The sequence below is a fragment of the Phyllostomus discolor genome, chromosome X (genome assembly GCF_004126475.2).
Source record: "Phyllostomus discolor isolate MPI-MPIP mPhyDis1 chromosome X, mPhyDis1.pri.v3, whole genome shotgun sequence".
Lineage (NCBI taxonomy): Eukaryota > Metazoa > Chordata > Mammalia > Chiroptera > Phyllostomidae > Phyllostomus > Phyllostomus discolor.
The window spans coordinates 6,880,431-6,902,564 of record NC_050198.1 but is presented as its reverse complement, the minus strand read 5'-3'; the positions used below and the strand labels follow the sequence as shown (position 1 = coordinate 6,902,564).

The window sequence follows — 22,134 nt, the reverse complement described above, 5'->3', positions numbered from 1 at the left end:
GAATCGAACCTGCAATACTTTGGTTCGCAGCCCGCGCTCAATCCACTGAGCTACACCAGCCAGGGCTCTAAGAATATTTTTAATAGAAAATTGGGGGCTCCCTGTTTACAGCTCTAATCTATGTATAATGTTTCTTTTGTTAAACTTTCTGCATATTCTTTTACTTTTTTATTATTGTTCTATTACAGTTGTCCCAATTTTCCCTTGTTGCTCTCCCCTGCCCCGCCCACCCCTCCACTGCTCCCACAGTAAATCCCCACCTTGTTGCCCACGTCCGTCAGTCATTTATACTTGTTCTTTGAGTAGACCCTTCCCTACAGGAGCTTAAAGCAGTAGTGAGAAAAACTAACTTAGTCACTAAAGATGCACAACTTTGAGAAAACTCTCTGGGTCTCAGATCTTTAAAATCAGGGCTTTGGGCTACATGAGTTGTAAAGAATCTCAAAGTTCTAACAAACTATAATTCTAAGAGTCCATATTTTCCACGTGTTTCTATGAAGGAATGGAGAACCATGCATTTTAAGTTGTAGAGTTATTCCAGTGGGTCTTAAGAAAAGGACCAGAAGTGGTTGTCCCAATAACCATGATTGTATAGCCATTTATAGGTTTGGCATTGAAGGGGAGCTAGAAGTCAGTGAGGGAGAAGACAGTGAGGTGGAAAGAAGAACAGAACTGGTTGGAGAATTACTCTGGAATGATAGGCACCTGGTCATAACTGGAGAAACCCTGAATCAGACACATTCCAGACTTTTGCAATTTTTGATGACAGACTGAAGTGGGAATTAAAATCACCCAAAGTTTCTCCCTTCTCCCCCACTGAATTCCAACAATGGCACAACTCCACCATACAAATAAGTATCATTGTAGGTAACTCAAGTGTACACATCCACTGTGTACCAGGAATGGAGGAAAGAAAATTAAAGGTACAAGTGAAATTATTAAAATATTGGGAATGAGATTCTGGTCTATTTTACCCTGTGTCAGCTCCAGTCACAGACTTAAGAGTCTGTAAGCTACCTTATCTATATTATTGGGACAGGGGGAGGTTCTATTACAGAATAATGACTCCCGGTCTCTCCCTATCACTTCTTAAGGCTACATATATCCATAATTCCAATTCATGTAGGTTTCCAGAGGCCAAGATATTCTTTTTATGCAATTCTAATCTCTTCGGCCTGATCCTTTTTATTCACCATAATCCTAGAAGTACTTATCCTATCTAACCTTTGGTCTTTGGAATTTAGATGTCCCAATTTAAGAAAGTACCCTTCCCTGCTTGCTATAGGATATCTCTTAGACCCAGTTGATTTTTAAATACTTTGGATGCACAAGCCAGTGACAAATCCTATCTCTCTCTTACTACCCCTCCTTCCTCCCTATCACCCTACCTCTCTTTCTCTCTTTTTCCTCATTGATTAGAGTATACTTTACATCAGAAATCACATTTTAGTCAACATTTTCAGCAATCAAGGTATAAGAGTATGGAATCAAGAAATAGAGGTTTGCCCTGACCCGTGTGGCTCAGTTGTTTGGGTGTCATCCCACAAAGCAAAAGGTGGCTGGTTCAATTCCTGGTCACGGCACATGCCTGGGTTGCCATGTACAAGAGGTCAGGATGTGTAAAAGAGGCAACCAATCGATGTTTCTTTTTCACATCGATGTTTCTCTCCCTCTCTTTCTCCTATCCCCGCTCTCTAAAAATTAATTAATTAATTAAAAGAAATAGAGGCTTCTTGGGGGTAAGCAATTACAAGAAAGCTGGTAGTACCATGATACCGGTAGCAAGAGTAGCCCAGCTAGAAGTTTAACAGACAGAATCAGGGAAAGTAACACATGAGAATAGCCCTCTTGGGGTCAGAATAAGCCTCAAAGATTGTCAATACCCTGCCCCTGCAAAGGAGTCCAGCTTTAATGGGATCAGATTGTGAAGCCCCAGGGCACTGTTAAAAACAATAGCAATTAGCGAAGTAACAGCTGGGTCTGATGCACATAGAGGCTGATGGGCCAAAGCTTACAGAGGAAACCAGGGAAAAAGAGAGTCAAAGAGAGCCTACCTAAAAGTACAACTGTCCCTGGTAGTCAGGCAAACTGTGTGCATGCCCAAGGCAGCAGCACTTTGTGAGGAGTGACACCAGAGGCTACACAGAGAGGGAACAGACTTCACTGAAATAGTCCAGACAAGCCACTAAACAAACAAATGAGCAAACAAGCAAATCAGAACAAGCCCCAGAGGAGCATGGGAATAACTATCTAGAGTACTATGACATATTACCTAGAATGTTCAGTTTTCAACCAAAAAATTGCAACACACACACACACACACACACACACACACACAACCACAGGGAAAAATAAACAGGCAATAGAAATTGCCTTTGAGAAGATTAGGTATTAATTTAGCAGACAAAAATTTCAAAGCAACTGTTACAAATATGTTCAAAGACAGATATATAAAATACTCCACTCAACGAGAACAGAATATACTTTCTTCTCAAGAGCACATGAAGCATTCTCCAAGACAGACCATATGCTAGGCCACAAAAAAGCCTCAATCTGGTTTAAAAGGATTTAAATCTCATGCAAAGTATGTTTGCCAACCACAATTGAATTCAAGTAGAAATCAATACGAGAAGGAAATATGAGAAATTAAGAAATATGCAGAAATTAAATAATATACTCCTAAATAACACTATGAAGTAAAGAAAAAATTCCAAGGGAAATTAGAAAATAGTTTGAGATGAATGCAAACGAAAGCACAACATAGCAAAACTTTTGGGATGGAACTAAAGCAGTATGTACAGGGAAATTTATAACTTCATTTAAAAGAGGGAAAAATATTTCAAATCAGTGACATTAGTTTCACCTTAGGAAACTAGAAAAAGAAGGGCAAACTAAATCTAAAAGCAGAAGGAGGGAAATAATAAAGGTTAGAGCTGAAATAAACAAGGATAACATAGAATACATTAGAGAAAAGTCAATAAAACCAAAAGTTGGCTCTTTGAAAAGATCAATAAAATTGACAAACTTCAGTGGGACTGCCCAAGAGAACAAAATAGACTCAACTTACTAAAATCAGAAATGAAAGAGGGGACCATCACTTTGGGGACCTTACCAAAAAAAAATACACACATACAGATAGTTGATCGTATGGAAAAATACAAATTAATAAATAATAATACAAAACTAAGCTGTTTCGATACTCACAAGTAGAAACCTACTTTTGCCCATCCTGTGTGTGTGTGTGTGTATTCTACAAATATAGGTCAACAAATTAGATAAATTAAATGAAATGGAAAAATTCCAAAGGAAGACATAGACTATCAAGACTACCAAGATGCAAACTACTCAAAAAGAAATAAAAAATCTGAATAGAACTGCTATAGTAAGACAGATGATTAAGTTAATAATTTTAAAACTTCCTATGAAGAAAAGCCCAGACTCAGATGGCTTCTTTCTACCAAACATTTGAAGAATGTTTAATATAATTAATTCATAAACTCCTCCCCAAAACAGAAGAGGATATAATACTTCCCAACTCATCCTATGAGGCCAATCTTACATATCTTACATTACTACCAAAGACATCCCAATAAAAGAAAACTATACACCAATATTCCTTATGAATATAAATGTAAAAATCCTCAAAAAATATTAGCAAACTGAAGCCAGCAGCACACAAAATAAATGGATTATACAGGACCAAGTGGGATTTATACCAGGAATTTAAGGTTCGTTTAACATCTGAAATCAATCAATGTAATACAACATATTTAATAGAATAAAAGACAAATACCACATGATCACCTTAATCGATACAACAAAAGCATTTGACAAAACCCAATGCTCTTTTGTGATAAAAACACGCAACACAGTAAGCACAGAAAGAAACTTCCTCAATCTGATGAAGGGCAGCTAAAATACAAACAAACAGCTAATATACTTAATGGTAAAAGGCTAAATGCTTCCCTGTAATATCAGGAATAAGACAAGAACGTCTGCTCTCACCACTTCTATTCATCACTGCACTGGAGGCTCTAGACAAGGCTACTAAGAAAAAGATATAAAAGGCAACCCAATTGGAAAGAAAGAGGCAAAATCATCTCTGTTCACAGATAATGTGCAGTTGTACATAGAAAGTCCCAAGGAATCCACTAAAACCATCAGAATGAATAAGCAAGTTTATCAAGGTTCCCTACATGAGATCAGTACATAAAAATCAACTGTATTTCGATATACTGGCAATGAACAACCCAAAATGTAATTAAGAAAGCAATTCTAGTTACAATAATATTGAAAATACTTAGGAATAAATTAGGAATAACCTTAACAAAACAAGTAGCTCAATATACATGATTACAAAACACTGTTGACATTAAAGATCTAAATGCATGGAAAGACATTCCATGTTCATGGAGTTGAAGACATAATATTTTTAAAACTGCAATAGTACCCAAATTGATCCATAGGTTCAAGTCCATCCCTAAAAGTCCCTCAAGTCCATCCCAGCTGGTTTTTGGTAGAAATTAACAAGCTGATCCTAAAATTCATATGGAAAATGTAAGGGACCCAGAATAGTCTAAAAAATCTTGAAAAAGAAGAAAAAATGTGGAGAACTCACAGTTTCAAAACTTTGTACAAAGCTACAGTAATCAAGCCCTGGCTGGTGTAGCTCAGTGGATTGAGCACGGGCTACTAACCAAAGTGTCGCAGGTTCAATTCCCAGTCAGAGCACATGCCTGGGTTGCAGGCCATGACCCCCAGCAACCGCACATTGATGTTTCTCTCTCTCCCCCACTCCCTTTCCTCTCTAAAAATAAATAAGTAAAATCTTTTAAAAAAAAGCTACAATAATCAAAACTATGTAGTACTGATGTAAGGACAGACATATAGATTATGGAATAGAATTAGAAATCTAGAAATAAACCTTCATATTTATGGCCAATTGATTTTTGGTGAGGGTGCTGTGAAAATTCAATAAGAATAGTCTTTTTAACAAATGGTGCTGGGATAACTGGATATCCGCATGCAATAGAATGAATTTGGAAACCTACCTCATAACTCAAAATGGATTGGACACCTAAATATAAGAGCTAAAACCATAAAACTCTTAGAAGAAAACATAGGAATAAATCTTCATGACACTGGGTTAGGCAATGGCTTCTTAGAAACAATACCAAAAACACAAAGCAAAAGTACTTCTGTTACTCTGGCAAAGTAAAAGAAGCCAAACACAAAAGACCACATACTGTAACATGTCCAGAAAAGGCAAATCTATGAAGACTAAAAGTAGATTAGTGGTTGCCTGAGGCTGAGGGGAGCAGGGGTGGGGGGGGCGGATAGGAGAGTGGGGGGTGGGGTGGAAATGGGGAATGACTGATAATAGGCATGGAGTTTCTTTATTAGGTGATGAACACATTCTAAAATTAGATTGTAGTGATAGCTGCACCACACTGTGAATATACTAAAAAACAATGAACTTTAAATAAGTACATTATGTGGTATGCAGATTATATATCAATAAAGCTATTAAAATACAGTGATGAATTCAGAGAGAAGGATATGATCTGCTTATAAGGCTAAGTCGCTTTTTATCTCTACATTGTAAGGGACATTATCATCTGTGCGATGTCTTCTTTGCCACTTTGGTGAACAGTTGGATTACCTACCTGTTCCCACTCATACTTTGTTAAATACTGAGAAGGGGATCCAGTCATTTGGATTCCCCGTGGCGGATTACGCGCTCTATGTCTCCTCGTTTCAACAGGGCTGCTTTTATCCAATGGAACCGGTGGCATCAGCACAGATTTCAGCTACAAAACAAATTCATGCTTTAGTCAAATCCTATGCTTGGTGTGCTGCGCGCAGAAACTTCAATACCTGTTGCTATTGTGTCTATATTTTTTTTGTGCCTCAACCCAATGAAAAACACATGGTCATCTTTTCCATTGTACCCACCTCCTTTATCTTAGTGACCATTGATCTCTAGGAAGTGGGCCTGTTCAATTCTGTTTGCACCTTTTTCAAATAGAAACATTGCCCTGTAGGGAAAGTTTCCCATTAGAGCTTCTAAAGGGCCCTAGAAGCACAGACGTCAGTGCTAGACATGCTCTGAGGCAGGGGTGTCCAACCCGTGGCCTGTAGACCACATGCGGCCCAGGATGTCTATGAATGTGGCCCAACACAAAATCGTGAATTTACTTAAAACCTTTTTTTGCCCTTATTATATATAATATTAAAGGGATTTATCTAAGAAAAAGATCAAAACTATGAACAGTAAAATGACAACACAATCACAACTATCAAAAACTGAACCTAAAAAATAAAAGCAAAAACTAAGCAAACAATTAGAACAGGAACAGAATTGCAGAAATGGAGATCACATGGAGGGTTATCAGTAGGGAGGGGAGGGGGGCGAATGAGGGACAAGATAGAGGGAATAAGAAGCATAATTGGTAAGTGGAAAATAGACAGGGGAAGGTTAAGAATATTACAGGAAATATAGAAGCCAAAGAACTTATATGTAATGACCCATGGATATGAACTAAAGGTGGGGGAAATGCTGACGGGAGGGAGTACAGGGCAGAGGGGGAGAAAGTGGAGAAAAAAATGGGATAACTGTAATACCATAATCAATAAAGTGTACTTAAAAAATAAAAATGAAGAAAATAAAACCTTTTTTTTTGGCTCATCAGTTTCATTAGTGTTTGTATATTTAATGTGTGGCCCAATACAGCTCTTCTTCCAGTGTGGCTCAGAAAGGCCAAAATGTTAGACGCCATTATCACAGGAAATGAATGGAAAGTGCTAAGGGAAAACTGTCTCCCTGTGAGCCTTTGTATATGGGGCTAAGAGAGAACCAATAGGCTTTGATTTCAGAACCACTTCAGGAGTGGCTGCTTTTTATTTTGTTGTGTTTTGCTGGAGAACTGAGAGAAAGTTACACGTGCATCGAGGAAAGCTCTCAAAGGGGACATAATTTGAAAACTTTGGAAGCCCTTCAACTTAAATGCAATGTGGTCTCAATCTGACCCTGCCAGCAACTGGTGATGCTCTCTAACCCTCGTAACAAAAGTGATGCATGTCTTTGAAAAATAAAATGTCTTTCTGATAGTATGTCAATTACTATAATCCTTTTACATTCCCTTTCATTACCTGAGACTGTAATTTTACACTTATTTCTTTGTAGCACTCTACCTTTATAGAAAATAATTTGATGTGATACTTCTGTTATATTGGTAGCCTTAGTTCAGTGATAGACAGTTCTCTGTGGTAGGCCCTTAGTTTCTTCTATAAACTAGGGTGTATATGAAATCCTACCTTTATTTTTCAAAAATAAAACCGAACCTTATTCTGAGGCCCTGTCTCATTGAAATGGTTGGAAATTCAGTATCAGCTATTATTGGTGAGTTCACAGCCTATGTTCCCCATCTGCCCCCAGCAAATGTCCCCAGAACAGAATATTCTGGGAAGACACTCTGGACTTGCATGCACACAACATCTGGTAGGTTCACTGGGGGAGTCAACATGGTCTCAAATATATGTGGCTCTGCTGGTTTCAAGGCCACTCAGGATAAAGATACTTTGCCCCAGCCCTTTCCTAAGGCACCACACCACCACTTTCTCCGGGAGGACCTACTAGTCATCCCTCCCCCTGCACCCACTTCCTGGCAGGGACTTTGAAGAAGGCTAAAGCAGAGTCTTTATATCTCATCTGGGAGAGTTCCAAAGGCTTGAACCTATGACTTTTACTACAGCTCAATTATATTTCATACAACTATGTGCTGTCAATTCCACCTCACTCTAGGAGGGATAGAAGCTACAAAAATATATATTAAGTCAAACTTCTATCTTTACAACCCATCTTATGACTAGGTGGAACACTGTTCCTCAAAGGACATGAAATTTGAGGTATCCTGAGAAAATTTCTGGCCCACAAACTTCTCCCCACAGTCCATTTTGGTGACTAAAATTCAAACCTTAGTCCCAAGTATCAACAAAAAAAAAAAGGAGAGAGTTGGAGAAGAAAGCTCTATGTTCAGAGCTTACTTGACACTGTTTTCCTCATCTAGTTAATTATACTTCATCCTGCCAACAATTCAATATGGAAGGTGTTTTTAGCTTCAATGTATAGGTATGGAAACTGAGACCTAGAAAACTTTGGTTCCTTGCCCACTCACCAAGCCAGGAAGTGGCAGAAGCAGGATGTAAAGCTAGCTACACCTGTCTGATGTCACAGCCTTGTGGTGTTTACTAGGTCAAGGTGGCTCTCAACCTAGGGTCTCCATGGAGATAGTAATGGACATTCCAGAGACATGATCTTAATATCTGAAAAAGCCCTACAGAGGGTAACCTGCTCAGGCTAATCTCAGGAAAGGAAAAATTTTCAATCAGATAAATTGGTAGTGGCTACCATGGCTGATCAGTGCTATTGTCATAGGACAGGTGGTGGCAGAGTGTCCTATTCCTGCTGTGTGCTTGCCAATATTTGACTGCCAAAAATACCATGTTCCATTGCTCTTGGCTAGAATCATATCCATTCATTATGCTAACATTGACTATCTCATATTGGTCAAAATGACTTATTGGCTTGACGATTTGCTGATACTTAGAGGGATGGTTAAAATTTATTGCAACAGGAATACTTTTAAGAGTAAAGAGAGGTGCTATTAACAATTACAGGAACACAACAAGTATAAATCAGGAAGTATGGTCCTCACTGGGTGAAGCTGGAAGGGAGCTATGCAAAATTACCACAGAATCAGGAAAAGGGTTGTAAAAAGTTTTTATCCAGTTCTGTCTTAGGTTTGCCTTGCTTTGGTTTTAAATCTCTTAGGAGATATTCAATAAACATCGATTATGTACTTACTACATCTTAGATTCTGGGATTATATCAGTGAACTAGAGAAGCAGGGGTAGAGAGTAAACAAACACTATCAGAGTTCCTTATTGAATTTTGCTAACTGGTATGAAGGATATATACAAGGGGATTAAGAGCATATAAAAGGGGACTTGATCTAGCCTGCACATTGTGGAAGGCTTTGCAGAGGAGTATATTTAAGCTGAAATTAAAAGGATCAGAAAAAGTTAGCAACAGTATTATCATTCATGTGTAATAAAGTATAAGGACTCCAAAAACTCATGGTGAATAGGGGTCACATTTCTGTCTATATCAAATTAAATTCCAGCTCTAGACTCCACTTGCCTAGACTGGTTGAAAGCTGATTATCAGTCCTGAGGGGGGTAAGGGTTCGTGTTTTTCACTGGGACCATATATGATCATCTGGCTCCAGAATTGCTATCGGTTCTTATGCCCACGTGGTACCCCCTGTGCCCCTGGTCTGGACACTTGGCTGGCATAGGAAGAAAATACCTCCAGTCATTCTGCAAAGCCCAGACAAAGCAGGCTTTCATGAAGGGTGACAGCTTTACAGGCCCCACACAACCACTTCCCTCAGAGGTTTTATACATGCCCCTGCTCTATTTCTGTTGTATTTAATATCTTGATTACTTAGGTTTAAAAATATTTCCAAAAATATTACCCTGAGCCATTTAGAGTATATTATAAGGGAAATAATATGAATTAAAAAATAAAGTATTGTATGATTCCACTTACATGGGGCACCTAGAGTACTCAAATTCACAGAGACAGAAAGTAGAAGGGTGGTTGCAGAGGCGGAGGAGGGGAAATGGGAAGTTAGTGTTAATGGGTATATAGTTTCAGTTTGGGAAGATAACAAGTTTGAGAGGTGGATGGTAATGATTTTGGTGATGGCTGCATAACAATGTGAATGTATTTTTTTTTTAGTTCATATTTTTTAAAATTTTTAGTCATTGTTCAAGTACAGTTTTCTGCCTTTTACTCCCATCCCATTTACAATGTGAATGTATTTAAAGCCACTAAACTGTACACTTAAAATTGGTTATAGTGGTAAATTTATGTTATGTATATTTTACCACAATATTAATTAGAGACTTTAATTTTTAAATCAGGATTTTTCACTTTTAGAAACCATATGAAATGCCAAAATTTCTTCATTTTCCCACATTCATCATGAATTTTAAAATTTCCCATGTAGAGAAGTTACCCATATACTTATCATACAATCATAGATTTTCTAAAATTTGCCATAATCTTTTCAGAGTTACAACAACTATTAAAACACAAACGAATACAAAATAATACATGGAAATAAGAATTATACATCCTCATATAAATCTCTGAGACAAGATTCATATAAACAGTCATCTTACTTTGTTTCTTTCTATATTATTGAGTAAAACCAAATCTGTGGACTCTGATATCCCACCATGCGTGATCAGGATTTCTTCATCAATGATTGTACCAACTGGCAGCCAGGCAAAAACGTCTTCCAAGAATTTTAAGATTTTTTCCCCATGTACCTGTAAGTAAGAGCTTGAATCAGTTTTCCTGATGGGTTCAAGTTTATTGAGTAGTCTCAATGTATGGACAAAAAGCAAATCAGTTTTCATGCCACCCAAACGAAGTCAGCATGGAGTCACTAACCCACTAGCATGCATTAATTAATCATGTCTCTAGCCTGTAGTTTTGAGACTTTGACATCTTGGAGCCTCGAAGTCCCTGAGACTGTACCTCCCAGGGCTTGCTCATTCTTACAGGTAGTAAATGACTTGCCTTTCATACGCAAACCAATCAGTCAAGAGCCCACACCCCCAACAACCTCTTTTATGGGGCTGAAATTACTCAAACTACCAAACCCTAAATATGCTTACACTGTCTCTCCCAATTCTCCCCAAGGAAACCACAATAAACACACTCCCTCTCACTCCTTCTGTCTTCTGGCTAAGCTAGGTGCTTCCCCATGTGGCCCCCCAATGTGATGTGCCGTGCCTCCTGTTTCCAGGTAACTGTGAGTAAAAACCTCTTCCTTTAGGATAGCTACTTTCATTTCTGCATGTTTTACCATACCTTGGTGAAAAAATGTACCAGGTACTTTTAAAGCAGTGGAATAGGTTGTTTCTATGCTAAAATTTACAAAAGTCACAATGAAAAAAAACTTGCTTTAGTCCAGGAAGAAAATTAAGCCTCTACCATGGCCAGGGCTTCCTTTTATTGGTATGGATTCTGACTAGTTCACCCATCACCCTTCCTGAAGGCTCGCTCCTTTTTCACTTTTCCACATAGACAGCAAAGAGAGTTTGTTTTAAAGTGTGAGTCTTACCTTGTATTTACTCAAGACTTCTTTTGTGAAGCCATACCTGGAAAAAAGTGGGATTTATACTATTTAGTTAATGTTGATATAACTCCTACTTATGTGAGTCATGTCAAAAAGGGAGGCCTTGACATCTCTCTATCATAAGTGTCAATAGCTTAAAAACTTAGACTTTAGTTGGAATGGACTATTACTTACCCAAGTATTTGCTAGACATGTCGGAAAAGAACAAAGGCAGCCAATGACTTCACTCCTATCCTCAAGGAGCTTGTAGAATAGTTGGGGAGAGAAGATAAAGTCTCATGAAACAATCACGAGACAACTTAAAAAATACGTGGTAAGCATAGGTTGTATCAGTGCTGCAAGTATTCAGAGAAGCTGTATGAGAGAATGCTTTTAGTTTAGATAGAATTTCTCAGACCATTTTTATCTTACAGTAAATGAATGATAGTGAGAGGAAAAAAGACTGAACAGAGATAAAGAAAAGCCTAGAAGATAAATGAGTTGGCTCTTTATAGTCTCTCTGATATACTTCATGTAATGGTATTGAAGGTTTTAATAGAAAGTGTCAGGGATTTTAGAGTCTGAATAGCAGTTGCTAAGGGATATTTAATGATGGGATTTTTTTTCAATTACTTTTCTTTGCCTTAGCCTAATAGCACATACTCTTAATACCCAAAACGGTAAAGTTGGAACACAACATACTCACTCTACGTTTCTATGCAAATCATGTTATGTCAGGCTTGTACAGTGTGACATTATGTTTTCTGGGATGAATTCAGTTCTACGCTCACCAAAGGTGTCCATGTTCTTAAAGCCGATGGACACTTTGCAGTTCTCATCTTTCTTGCCCTTTCTGAAACACTAATACAGTTGACTAGACAGTCCTTCTGGAAAACTTTCCTTCTCTTGGATTGATTGACAGTAAACTCTCCTGGTTTTCCTCCTACCTTTCTAGTTAGTGTGAATCTCCTTTGCAAGTTCTCCTCTATCGAGCCTGAAATGCTGGGAGTTTCTTCAGATTCTGTCCCAGGCCCTCTTCTCCCTTCACTTTCTCCCCTGACAACATCATGCTTGCCCAGGGCTTCAGTTATTATCCATGTGCCAGTACTACAGGACAACGCTCCAGCCTATACTTCATTTCTGAGCTTGGGACACATATACTCAACTGCCTGCTCAACAGCACCTCAAATGAGCTTTCCTCAAACTGAACCCATCATTCTCTCTCATCCCAACTTTCTCCTCTTTTCATGTTCCCAATATCAGTGAATGATGCTACATACCCACCAAACTCAAGCCAAGAACCTAGAGGTCACCCTGGATTCTCTCCTCTTTCAAGTCCCTCATACTATGTTACCAAACCTTAAATCATCATTTCCTAAACTCTTCTTGAATCTACCTACTTCTTTGCATCTCCATCCCCATCACCCTAGTCTAAGTGAAAATCCATCATCTACTCTTCAACTGCTTCTTAACTGGCCTCCCCACATATAATTGTTACCTCTCTCCAAATTACTCTTCCTGCTGCATTTTAAAACACAAATTGTATGATACTCTCCAGTGATTTTTCTGTTGTCTTCACAAGAGAATCAAAATTCCTTTGCACAATTCAACCATTTCTTATGTCTGCAGCACCATGAGATGCCATCCTGTCCCTCAGTCTATGCCCCTGCCTCCTGAACTTCTTTCAAGTCTAAAAAGTCTTGTCTTAAGCTCTGCATAAGTTGTCCTCCCACTGTGAAACACCATGGCCCCTTCTTCGCCTAATTCATTCTTTGGGGCTCAGGCTAATGCCATACTTCTGTGGGACAGCCTTCTGTCACCCCTCAGACAGATCGGATCCTCCACTTTACAAACTCATCGCACTTGAAGACCCTGCTCAATGCGTGTTCTGTCTGCTAGATATAAACTCTATGAGGGAAGGGGTATGTGTCTTTCATTAACCGTTGTAAGCACTAAATAAATATGATTGGCTAAGTGAATAAATGAAAGGATAAAAGGTGTGCTCAAATAAAAGGATTTAGCTACACTACATACAACGGGCCTCTGATAATTGTCTTGGAATGTTTTTCTTCATCGTCTTAGTATTTGCTTCCTTACCTAAGAATTAGAATTAAAACTATGTACTGTGACCAGGTGCCAAAACTGCACCAAAGACAAGACTGATCAATTGCTGAGCTTTGATCAAGGCATCCAAAAGCCCAGGACCAAAAACATGAAACATGCCATGCCTTCTATTGCCCTAGGGCAAACTGGTTCCTATTTTCTGTAAAACAAGAAACAACAACAAAAAAGGAAACAAGAAAAAGGAAAGGAGGAGGAGACGAACAGGAGGTAGAAGAGGAGGAAGAAGAAAAATAAAAAAGGGAAAGGGGAACATGTATCACCTACTGGGCCTTTCAGCAAAAATTGGCAAATCATTTCATCAATCTTTATTTCTCAAATCGCCAGTGAATCAGATAGTTGAAATGCTGTTACAGCTGTTCTCAAATAGGTTTATGAACAACTGTGCTGGAAGCAATTACCATGTGATTAAAAAATATACACATTAATGAAAAACACAGTACTAGTTTCTGAAACAACACGTGCGACAAGCCAAAAGGGTAGCAACAGAATGATCCCATTGAAGCCTGTCCCCAGAACCTACCACACCTCCAAACCTGACCTAACACACCTACCCAGCGCTCAGTTTGCACTGTGAAGGGTGGGACGAGAGGATGAGAAAGAACATAATAGAAAGAAGAACAGAACTGGAAGAAAATATAGGAAAGGGACTTCAGAACAATGTACACTCACTCAGTAGAAGACTAGGGGTTGTAAAAAGGGGTAAGAATTGAGCTATTCCTTGAGATTCCTCTCATCCCTACTTCTCTACACTCACCTCTAACTCTTTGCTAGGAACTGAACACGATGGAATTTTCCAAAATGGGGGTGGGGGGAGAGGACATCTAAACGCCCAGGTTACCTCATGTTCATTAAAAAATCTTCATGGTTTCCTCTGTTTAAGCACAGGTCATCGCCATAGAGAAGAAAACCCACACACAAGATCATTAAGATCTCAATGGAATTTTTTCCTCGGTCTACAAAATCACCATTAAAAACATATGGGTTGGATGATGAAGGGAGGCCGTTCTGTGGAAGGAGGAGAGGGGAGAAAAACAAGCAGTTAAAAATGTACATTTAAAGTAAGGCTTTGTACTTAATGTCCCTGAGACCATGGAGAAAGAAGCTGAGTCAGTTCTCCCATTGGGAAGAAATTGATCAGTTGCTTGAGTCAGTTTATTCTTCCAGGCCAGTCATCTCCTGCAAGGGACAGTGGAAGTAAAGAATTAGCTTGAGACAGGAAGATAATGAGGGGGGATGAGGATTGCTCATTCTACGCACCATCTATTATGAGTCTCCTCTGAAAGGAGCTGATCTTTGTCCTATCAAAAATGGCTACTCTCTTCTCTTCCTTTTCTTTGAAAAAGAGGGAAACTTCTAAGGGGCCCTATGTTTAACTTCTCTGGGCTGTGTGTGAGCCCCTCAAATTGCACAAAGGGGATGACACTATACCCCTTCCTCCCCAGATCAAATAAGAGAATGCGTACAAAAGTGCCTGGGAGCGTGTAAGGCACCGTGTAACTGACCAGGGCGGACATACCACCAGTACACCCTGAGACAATCGCACTAAGTATTGATAGCTGGCGTGTGTTCTCACTGCTCACTGACCAGGACATACTAGTTGTTAAATATTTTGATTTTTCACTCCCGGATATGAGACAATACTTTAGAAAACAGTGTTACCATGAAAAATAACTGGGATCAGGACAAAGGTCTGGTCTTTATAAGAACTATTGATTCCTTTACTTCTGTGCCACTAAATTCTAAGACAAAACAAATATGTCATGCCTACCAGGCCTGGTAGAGAAATGGTTAAGCGCACCTCTATTGCATAGTTAGATACATTCAAATGCTTAAAAAAAATACATTACAAAGACAAAATGTAAGTATTTTCTTATTACTTTACACTCGCTCTCCTAGTACTTATATACATTTTACTCACATCAATATAACAGGAATCGTTGAAAAAATAATACAGGTTACAACATATAATTTAGGGATTCCAGAAATCACTATGTAATGAAACATTCTGAAGGCAATAGAAAACAAACAAGCAATCAGTGGTATAGTGTTCTGGGCCAGAAACAAGAAGACTTACTCTCTAGCCCAGCTCCGCTATTACCCATGTGTCCTTAGGCAAGTTATTTAATCTTTATGAGCTGTAGGTTCCTTCATCTGTAAAATGGGGATGATAACCTCCATACTTACCACATGGGACTACTTTTGAACTCAAGTGAGGCCGTGTCGATAAAATTGCACGAAAACCATAAAGTGCCATATAAATTAAGAGATTCATTTTGTTATGACCTTTGTATTATTTTGAATCTTAAGACCCCATTATTTTACATTTTTTATACATTTATTTATGTAACTTTATTCACACTGGGCTTAGATAGCATGATCCAGTTACAAAAATATTGGCTACTGCTCATCAAACCTTTAAGAAAAAGTGAAGGTTTCTGCATCTTTGATACTCTTCCTTCCCCCAGTCTGGGATGAGTAAGCTGGAGAAGTCTGAGGAGTGCTGGAGGCTATAGGCTCTGCTGGGATGTCTGGGCCTGAAGAGGGCTAGAGGTACAGCAGCAGAGAGCCTTGGGGTGAGAACAAGGGAGAACTGGGCCTGAGGGGGACGGTGGATCCCGTGATTAAGGGGAGACCTTCTCTCAGAGCATGTGTGTGGTCCTGGTTGGGGGAGAGGGAGCTGGATCTTACTAGGAAACCACATCAAAATTTGAGAAAAGTATCCGACAGTCTAAAATTACACATATTATTATTGGATGGTAAACATGTTTTCAGCTGTGATGACAAATTTTCTTATGTTAGAACTTCTCATCTCCAGTTAAGCCAAACTTTGTTTATAGGTATTTCATCTCTGCCATAAGCAAAGGATAATGAATGTCTTTGTCACACCTAAATTTAAGCCGAAAATAATAATGGTCAGCTAGGTCATCCACTTTATACATGATGCTTGACAACCAATGAGTTTTAACCTTTTCACAAAGTCAAACACATTGTCAAAAGCCTGAGATTTGTGGTAATGAAGATCATTCAACTGAGTATATCACAGTCTCTGAAAGTGATTCCAAAAGGAGTCCTAAATGCGTATACTGAACACCCGTACATGTTGAGCCTTTTACATTAACTGCTTCGAAGAGGGCAACATTAATTTGGATGTATAAGATCTGCTCTGTTGGCCCAGGATTAGTCATATTACTTTATATAGTCTGAGTCAAATACATTTTAGTCTTAGAATAATAGGGAACTGGAAAACAGGTAAGAGGATGAAGAGTAAGTCTCCAGGAACATAAGTCTTTGGAGTATTTGGGCTTCTGGTTACGGACATTTCTCTGGGTTTCCTTCAAAGAAGCAAAACCTGCTGCTACACCCTATCCTTCACTCAGTCCCAGTAAACCAAACTCTCTGGCTTATTCTGTAGCTGATATACAATAAACCATCTATGGCATAGAAATGAAGTTGACAAATACAGAAAACTCAGGGTAATCACAACTCTGAACGGCACTCAGATGACCTGCAGGGGGCGGCAGGGGGGCAGCAGACTGCAATTAATTAACTTGAATAGAGACACACAAGACATCTCCCTATACCGTCACCTACTTCCTACTGAAGCATTTTACAACAGACATCTAGAAGGTATCCCAATTTTTGTGCACATTTTCCCCAAGGCACATCACAGAATAACCTCTGGACCTCAACTCCACATTATTTCAATTTTTCTATCTTTCATGAATCCTATTTCAGAGGTCTGTTCTGTTCCCAACATACTGCCTTAATCTCAAAAGGAAAAGAATTGATTACTGTGGCAGTGTGAAGCATGTCAGTGATAGAAAACAAGAAAATATTGAATGAACTTCTCAATTGGAAAATCACAGGCATAGGTGGGGGGGACAGAAGGGAAGAGAAAGAAAAAGGAAAAAACAAGATGGCATGGCTTCCAATGGGCAGCATCAATATGACACTCACAGGGTGAAGAGCTAATTAGCTTTTCTCTGTCCCTGTGCATCTCTGTTTCAGCTTCAGGAGGTCTCCACTCACAGCACGAACTTAACAAAATAATTTGCCAATACTTGATCTAAAATTTCAAGCTTTGTTTTCAGTGAGGAAAACTGCCTTGCAATGTTAGCAAGGCTAAGGCTCTGAATCAAGTATTTCAAATTGGTCACTCTAATTAAGCCAAAGTGGCTGAGTTAAATTAACCTGTTCATAAAATAAAATCTAAAAATATGACCTAATGAATGCTATGTAAATTACTTCACTTGAAGACACTGGAGCCATAGAAAAGTTGAGATGCCCTTTTTAGCACAGGTCTGTCATGGTTAACCACGTGTCACCCAGAGGAAAGAATTATTTCCAAAACCAGATAGGACTGTGATCTGAAAATGTCTGGCTTAGTGTCAAGCTGCTTAAAGGATACAATTTTTAAGGACAACCAAATATGAAAGGAGTCAAAATCTCAAACCAAACAATTAAGAACAATCATTAGTATGAATCTCATCATTTATTGTAGTACACCACAAAAAGTGTGAAAGAATAAAATATTTTCCAATCCTCTAAAACTTTCCTTCATGACTTAGGCACTTATTCATTACTAAAACCCTTTGAAGGGACTGTCTTAAATGTCACCTCCTCCAGAAAGTCTCCCATGAGGTTAGGTGCTCCTCCAATCTACTCCCTTGGAGCCTCGTGCTTATCCCAGCTATAACGCGTCCCACCCCAGAACTCTCCTATTGCTTTATTAGTTGACCTTCCTTCACTAAACTGTGATGTCTTTGGAGCTAAAAACAGTGTCTCAGTCCTGCCGTATCACCAACCTTATCAGAGTACCTCATTCATAATAAGTGTTTAATACACATACATAAAATGAACGAACTTCATATTCATCTTTGTATCATTCCACAGTTTATATAGTGCCTTGTATACTGTAAGGACCACATTAAAATTACTGAATGAATAAATTAGTGGGCAGATACCCTTTTACATATAATTTGGATAACAATAGGAGTCTATTATCACACCAACCACTTGAATGAGAAGGGTAATATGGCCAGGCATCTCAGGGGGACGCTATGTTATAAGTCTTCCTCTCAGGCTATGCCCTTGGTTGGCCTTGGGCCAGCCCCAGCCCTGCAGCCTACTCATCCTATACTGTGTAAAAGAACTGGTGAGAGCAAAGCACCAACTGAAAGATGAGTTACAATTTTGCCTGAATTCAAAGCCTGAGGTTTTCCTAATTTCTATTTGGGGTTGATGGAGAAGAATCAGTTAGAGCATAATATAAACTTGGCCATTTATAGCTCCAAAATTCTCCAACAGGATGTACTTTGCCAAGCTATTCCCTGCCATTCAAGTTCAATCAGAACTTGAATAAAATAAAAATGATTTTAATAAATAAAACATAGGTAAGCTGATAATTTTAATAAATTAAATAATAAATAAATTTTAAATTAAGCAAGGATCAGTGAAAGCATGGTCACTGGCTGCTTCTAAACAGACGACAGCTAGCCCATGACTGACACTGGGGCACCTCAATCCTGTGTACTCCTACGAATGAATGAACCAGAGGAAAGCACCACATACAGAGCATTACAGGTAATTGGCATTAATGCATTGTTGGTGCATTGAGTACCACAGTGAGAATCAGCCACCATCACAGAAAATGCCATTTCCTGAAGCAAGCAAGTGATTGCTTGGGTCATAGCACCTGTTGTAATCCCTGTGTAGGCAACCTTTGTATCTGACGCCAAAAAGAGAACCTACCCCTCCCCACCTCTCTCCTCATTTTAAGATGTTCTTCTTTCCCTCCTCATCTCCTTTCCTGGACCATTACTCTTCTCTCAACTAATCTTATTTTATTTTTATGTTCGCTAAGACCCAATAATGATACTCACTCATACTGTAAGCATTGCTGAAATGAATTTTCCAGATCATTGAAACTCCTTTAAAAGCTAGAATACATTTTAAAATTACCTGAACCACTTTGGCTGGGTTTTTTTTTAAATGTACCATTTGTTTCTTTATTTCTTAACACAGTGCATACCTTAGAACCTGAAACCTTCTTGATCTTGCAGGCACATCAGGCTAAGCATGCCCTCAGACCCCTCTGGGAACTACAGACAGCTCTTCACTGTACACAAAACCCCAGATTCTCCCAGATTACTACTTCATTTCCTGTCTCATTGTTGGAGTTCTAGATCTTCTCTTACTGTCTGGAAGATCTTTATATCACAGTCATTGTATCTCACTTTTGCCTTTTCCCTCCCACTCCATAATCTGTTGGGAAAGAGTGGGGGTGGAGCCAGGCTGGGAAACTTGCAGGCAATGTGTCAGATCAGGTTTTACTGATACATGTTCACTGCTCTTTGAGTAAGGGCCTAGGACCTCTCCTGTGAGTAAAGTACATTGGATTTGTGACAATAATTTCAAAAGCTAAGAGACCCTTTTTACTTAATTCTAGGTTTCTGTAGAAGTGATAAGTGAAGATAAAAAATGAGTAAAGTAGATGGGAGTTTCACCTATGGACCGGTGGGTATCACTGTCATTTGCATTCATGTAAAACCATTGTTTCCAAAACAGCTTGTATTCATGGTTTAGGTAGCACTATACCCTATGCTCTGCCATCTACCATCATTCCTCATTTAAACTTCAGATTAAATTCCTGTTAAAGGTGAGATCATATGGTATTTGTCTTTCACTGCTTGGCTTATTTAGCTTGGCATAATGCTTTCCAGTTCCATCCATGCTGTGGCAAAGGGTAGGAGTTCCTTCTTTCATTCTGCTGCATAGAATCCCATTGTGTAAATGTACCATAGTTTTTTGATCCATTCATTTACTGATGGGGACCTAGGTTACTTCCAGCACTTGGCTATTGTAAATTGTGCAGGAACAAGTATAAAGGACACATGGACAATTATAAGGAAGGGGGTGGAAATGGGAGGGAGGTAGGGAAGGCTGGGGGGGTGGGATGGGGGTAACAGGTAGAAAACTATACCTCAACAACAAAATAAAATAAATAAATAATAGAGAATCTTTAAGAAACCACAATATCATTATCACAGCTTTTAAAATTGGCAATATTTTAAAAAATACTTATCAAATTATCTAGCCAGTGTTTTCATTTATAATTGTTGCATGAATGTCATAATTTTTAAATTGTATGTTTGAATTAGGATGCAAATAAAGCCTATATATTGCAATTCAAAGAAAACCAAAAAACTTCACATTAAAAAATGACAAAGAAGTTCTGACTGGTGTGACTCAGTTGCATGTACTTCATCCTGCAAAGCAAAAGGTTGCTGGTTCGATTCCCGGTCAAGGTCTATGTCTGGGCTATAGGTTTAGTCCCTGGAGGGACGCATATGAGAGGCAAGCGGTTGATGTTTCTCTCTCACATCGAGGCTTCCCACCCTCTCTTCCTCCTTCCCTTCCCCTCTCTCTAAAAATAAATAAATAAAATCTTAAAAAATGAGAAAGAAAAAGGCAGAATGCTGACTTTTTTTTTATAAGTTAGAGATCATCAAACAGCATAGCTTCCTGAGCCATCTTTGTCCTGCCCATTTCTTTCTCAGCCTTTGACTTAGGACACTCACTGCCCCTAAGCTAAGTGACTCACCATCATCACAAGCCCACCAGGTCATTCTCCCTTCTCAGACACCATTAACTACACCTTCTTCTCAGTTTCTTAAAGTGGCACCTGACTGTCATCAAGGTCTTTTCCCTCAGTTTCTCCTTTTAAACCAAGTGATTTCAAGGTTCTTGTGCATGTGGTTTAATCCACATCTGAGATGCATTTTACCTGCTTCTCACTCGAGCCTGCTAAAATTCTAATTCATGGCTCCTGCAGACTTCTGCTTTCCAAACAACCCTTCTCACTTGCCTCTACCCAAATCTACTCCAAACAATAGTGCCCGCTCTTTCATCGCTGTGCTTTTAATCTCTACTTCCTGAACACTGTCACTGGTTAACTCTCAAAATATGTCTTGCTATGTGAATGCTATGTTTTCACCTTTAGTTCTTTTTATAGTACTTCTTACCGCCCACCTCCTCCTGTTCAATCTTTACATTAGCACCTTCCAGTTTTATATGTTCCATATAGTTTTCACTTTTCTTTTTATTGTATTTTTCCCATTACCATTTAGTCTCCTTATACCCTCTCCCCCCACCCGCCCGCAGTCACCACACTGTTGTCCATGTCCATGAGTCCTTTTTCCTTTTTGCTCAACCCCTCCCCTCCAACCCCTCTCCACCCCCAGCTGTCAGCCTACTCTCTATCTATAAGTCTGTCTCTATTTTGCTTGTTAGTTCTGTTTTTTATTAGATTCCATGTTGCATATTGTTTTGCCAATGGAATTAAAGGAACATGTTAGAATTCTTTTTCTCATGTCTGTTCCACAGTCCTTTCCCTTATCACACCTTAATATCTTCGACTACCTCTCAAGAAATTTTCTCTTCTAAATACTTTGAAAGTCATTTTTCCCATTTAATTTACTCAACTATTTTCCCTTTTATGTATTTCCCAAAACCTCTAGAAAAATAATGACCAGATTTTCTGTTGTGGTTATTCCCCACATACCTCTGCCCCCTCCTCCTTCCTCAGGTTGTAACGGTCAACAATGGCAGAACTGAAGTTTTGAACATTTATATGATGCTCTGTAGAGTTATGTAAATCCCATTCCCCAAACCGTGCAACTCTTTGGTGTCCTCTCACCAGTCTACCATTTCTATCTTTCCCACAGCTTTCCAGTTTGGCCAGTAGAATCCCCATTTCATGGTAAATAAACTCCCTTCTGCCTTCAACTCATTTGGAAAGACCTCACTCTGGAAA

At 38.9% G+C, this 22,134-nt stretch overlaps 1 protein-coding gene across 2 annotated transcripts in view; it reads right to left on the bottom strand.

Moving 5' to 3' along the window:
• PPEF1 (protein phosphatase with EF-hand domain 1) overlaps positions 1–22,134 on the bottom strand; it is a 102,710-nt gene that overhangs the window by 16,081 nt on the left and 64,495 nt on the right. For both annotated transcript variants that reach the window (XM_028522744.2, XM_036016322.1), the window contains 4 exons: positions 14,158–14,324; positions 11,202–11,238; positions 10,252–10,401; positions 5,667–5,810 (listed from right to left, as the gene is read on the bottom strand). In XM_028522744.2, coding sequence (XP_028378545.1) covers positions 5,667–5,810; positions 10,252–10,401; positions 11,202–11,238; positions 14,158–14,324 — 498 coding nt within the window. The remainder of the gene's footprint in view (positions 1–5,666; positions 5,811–10,251; positions 10,402–11,201; positions 11,239–14,157; positions 14,325–22,134) is intronic.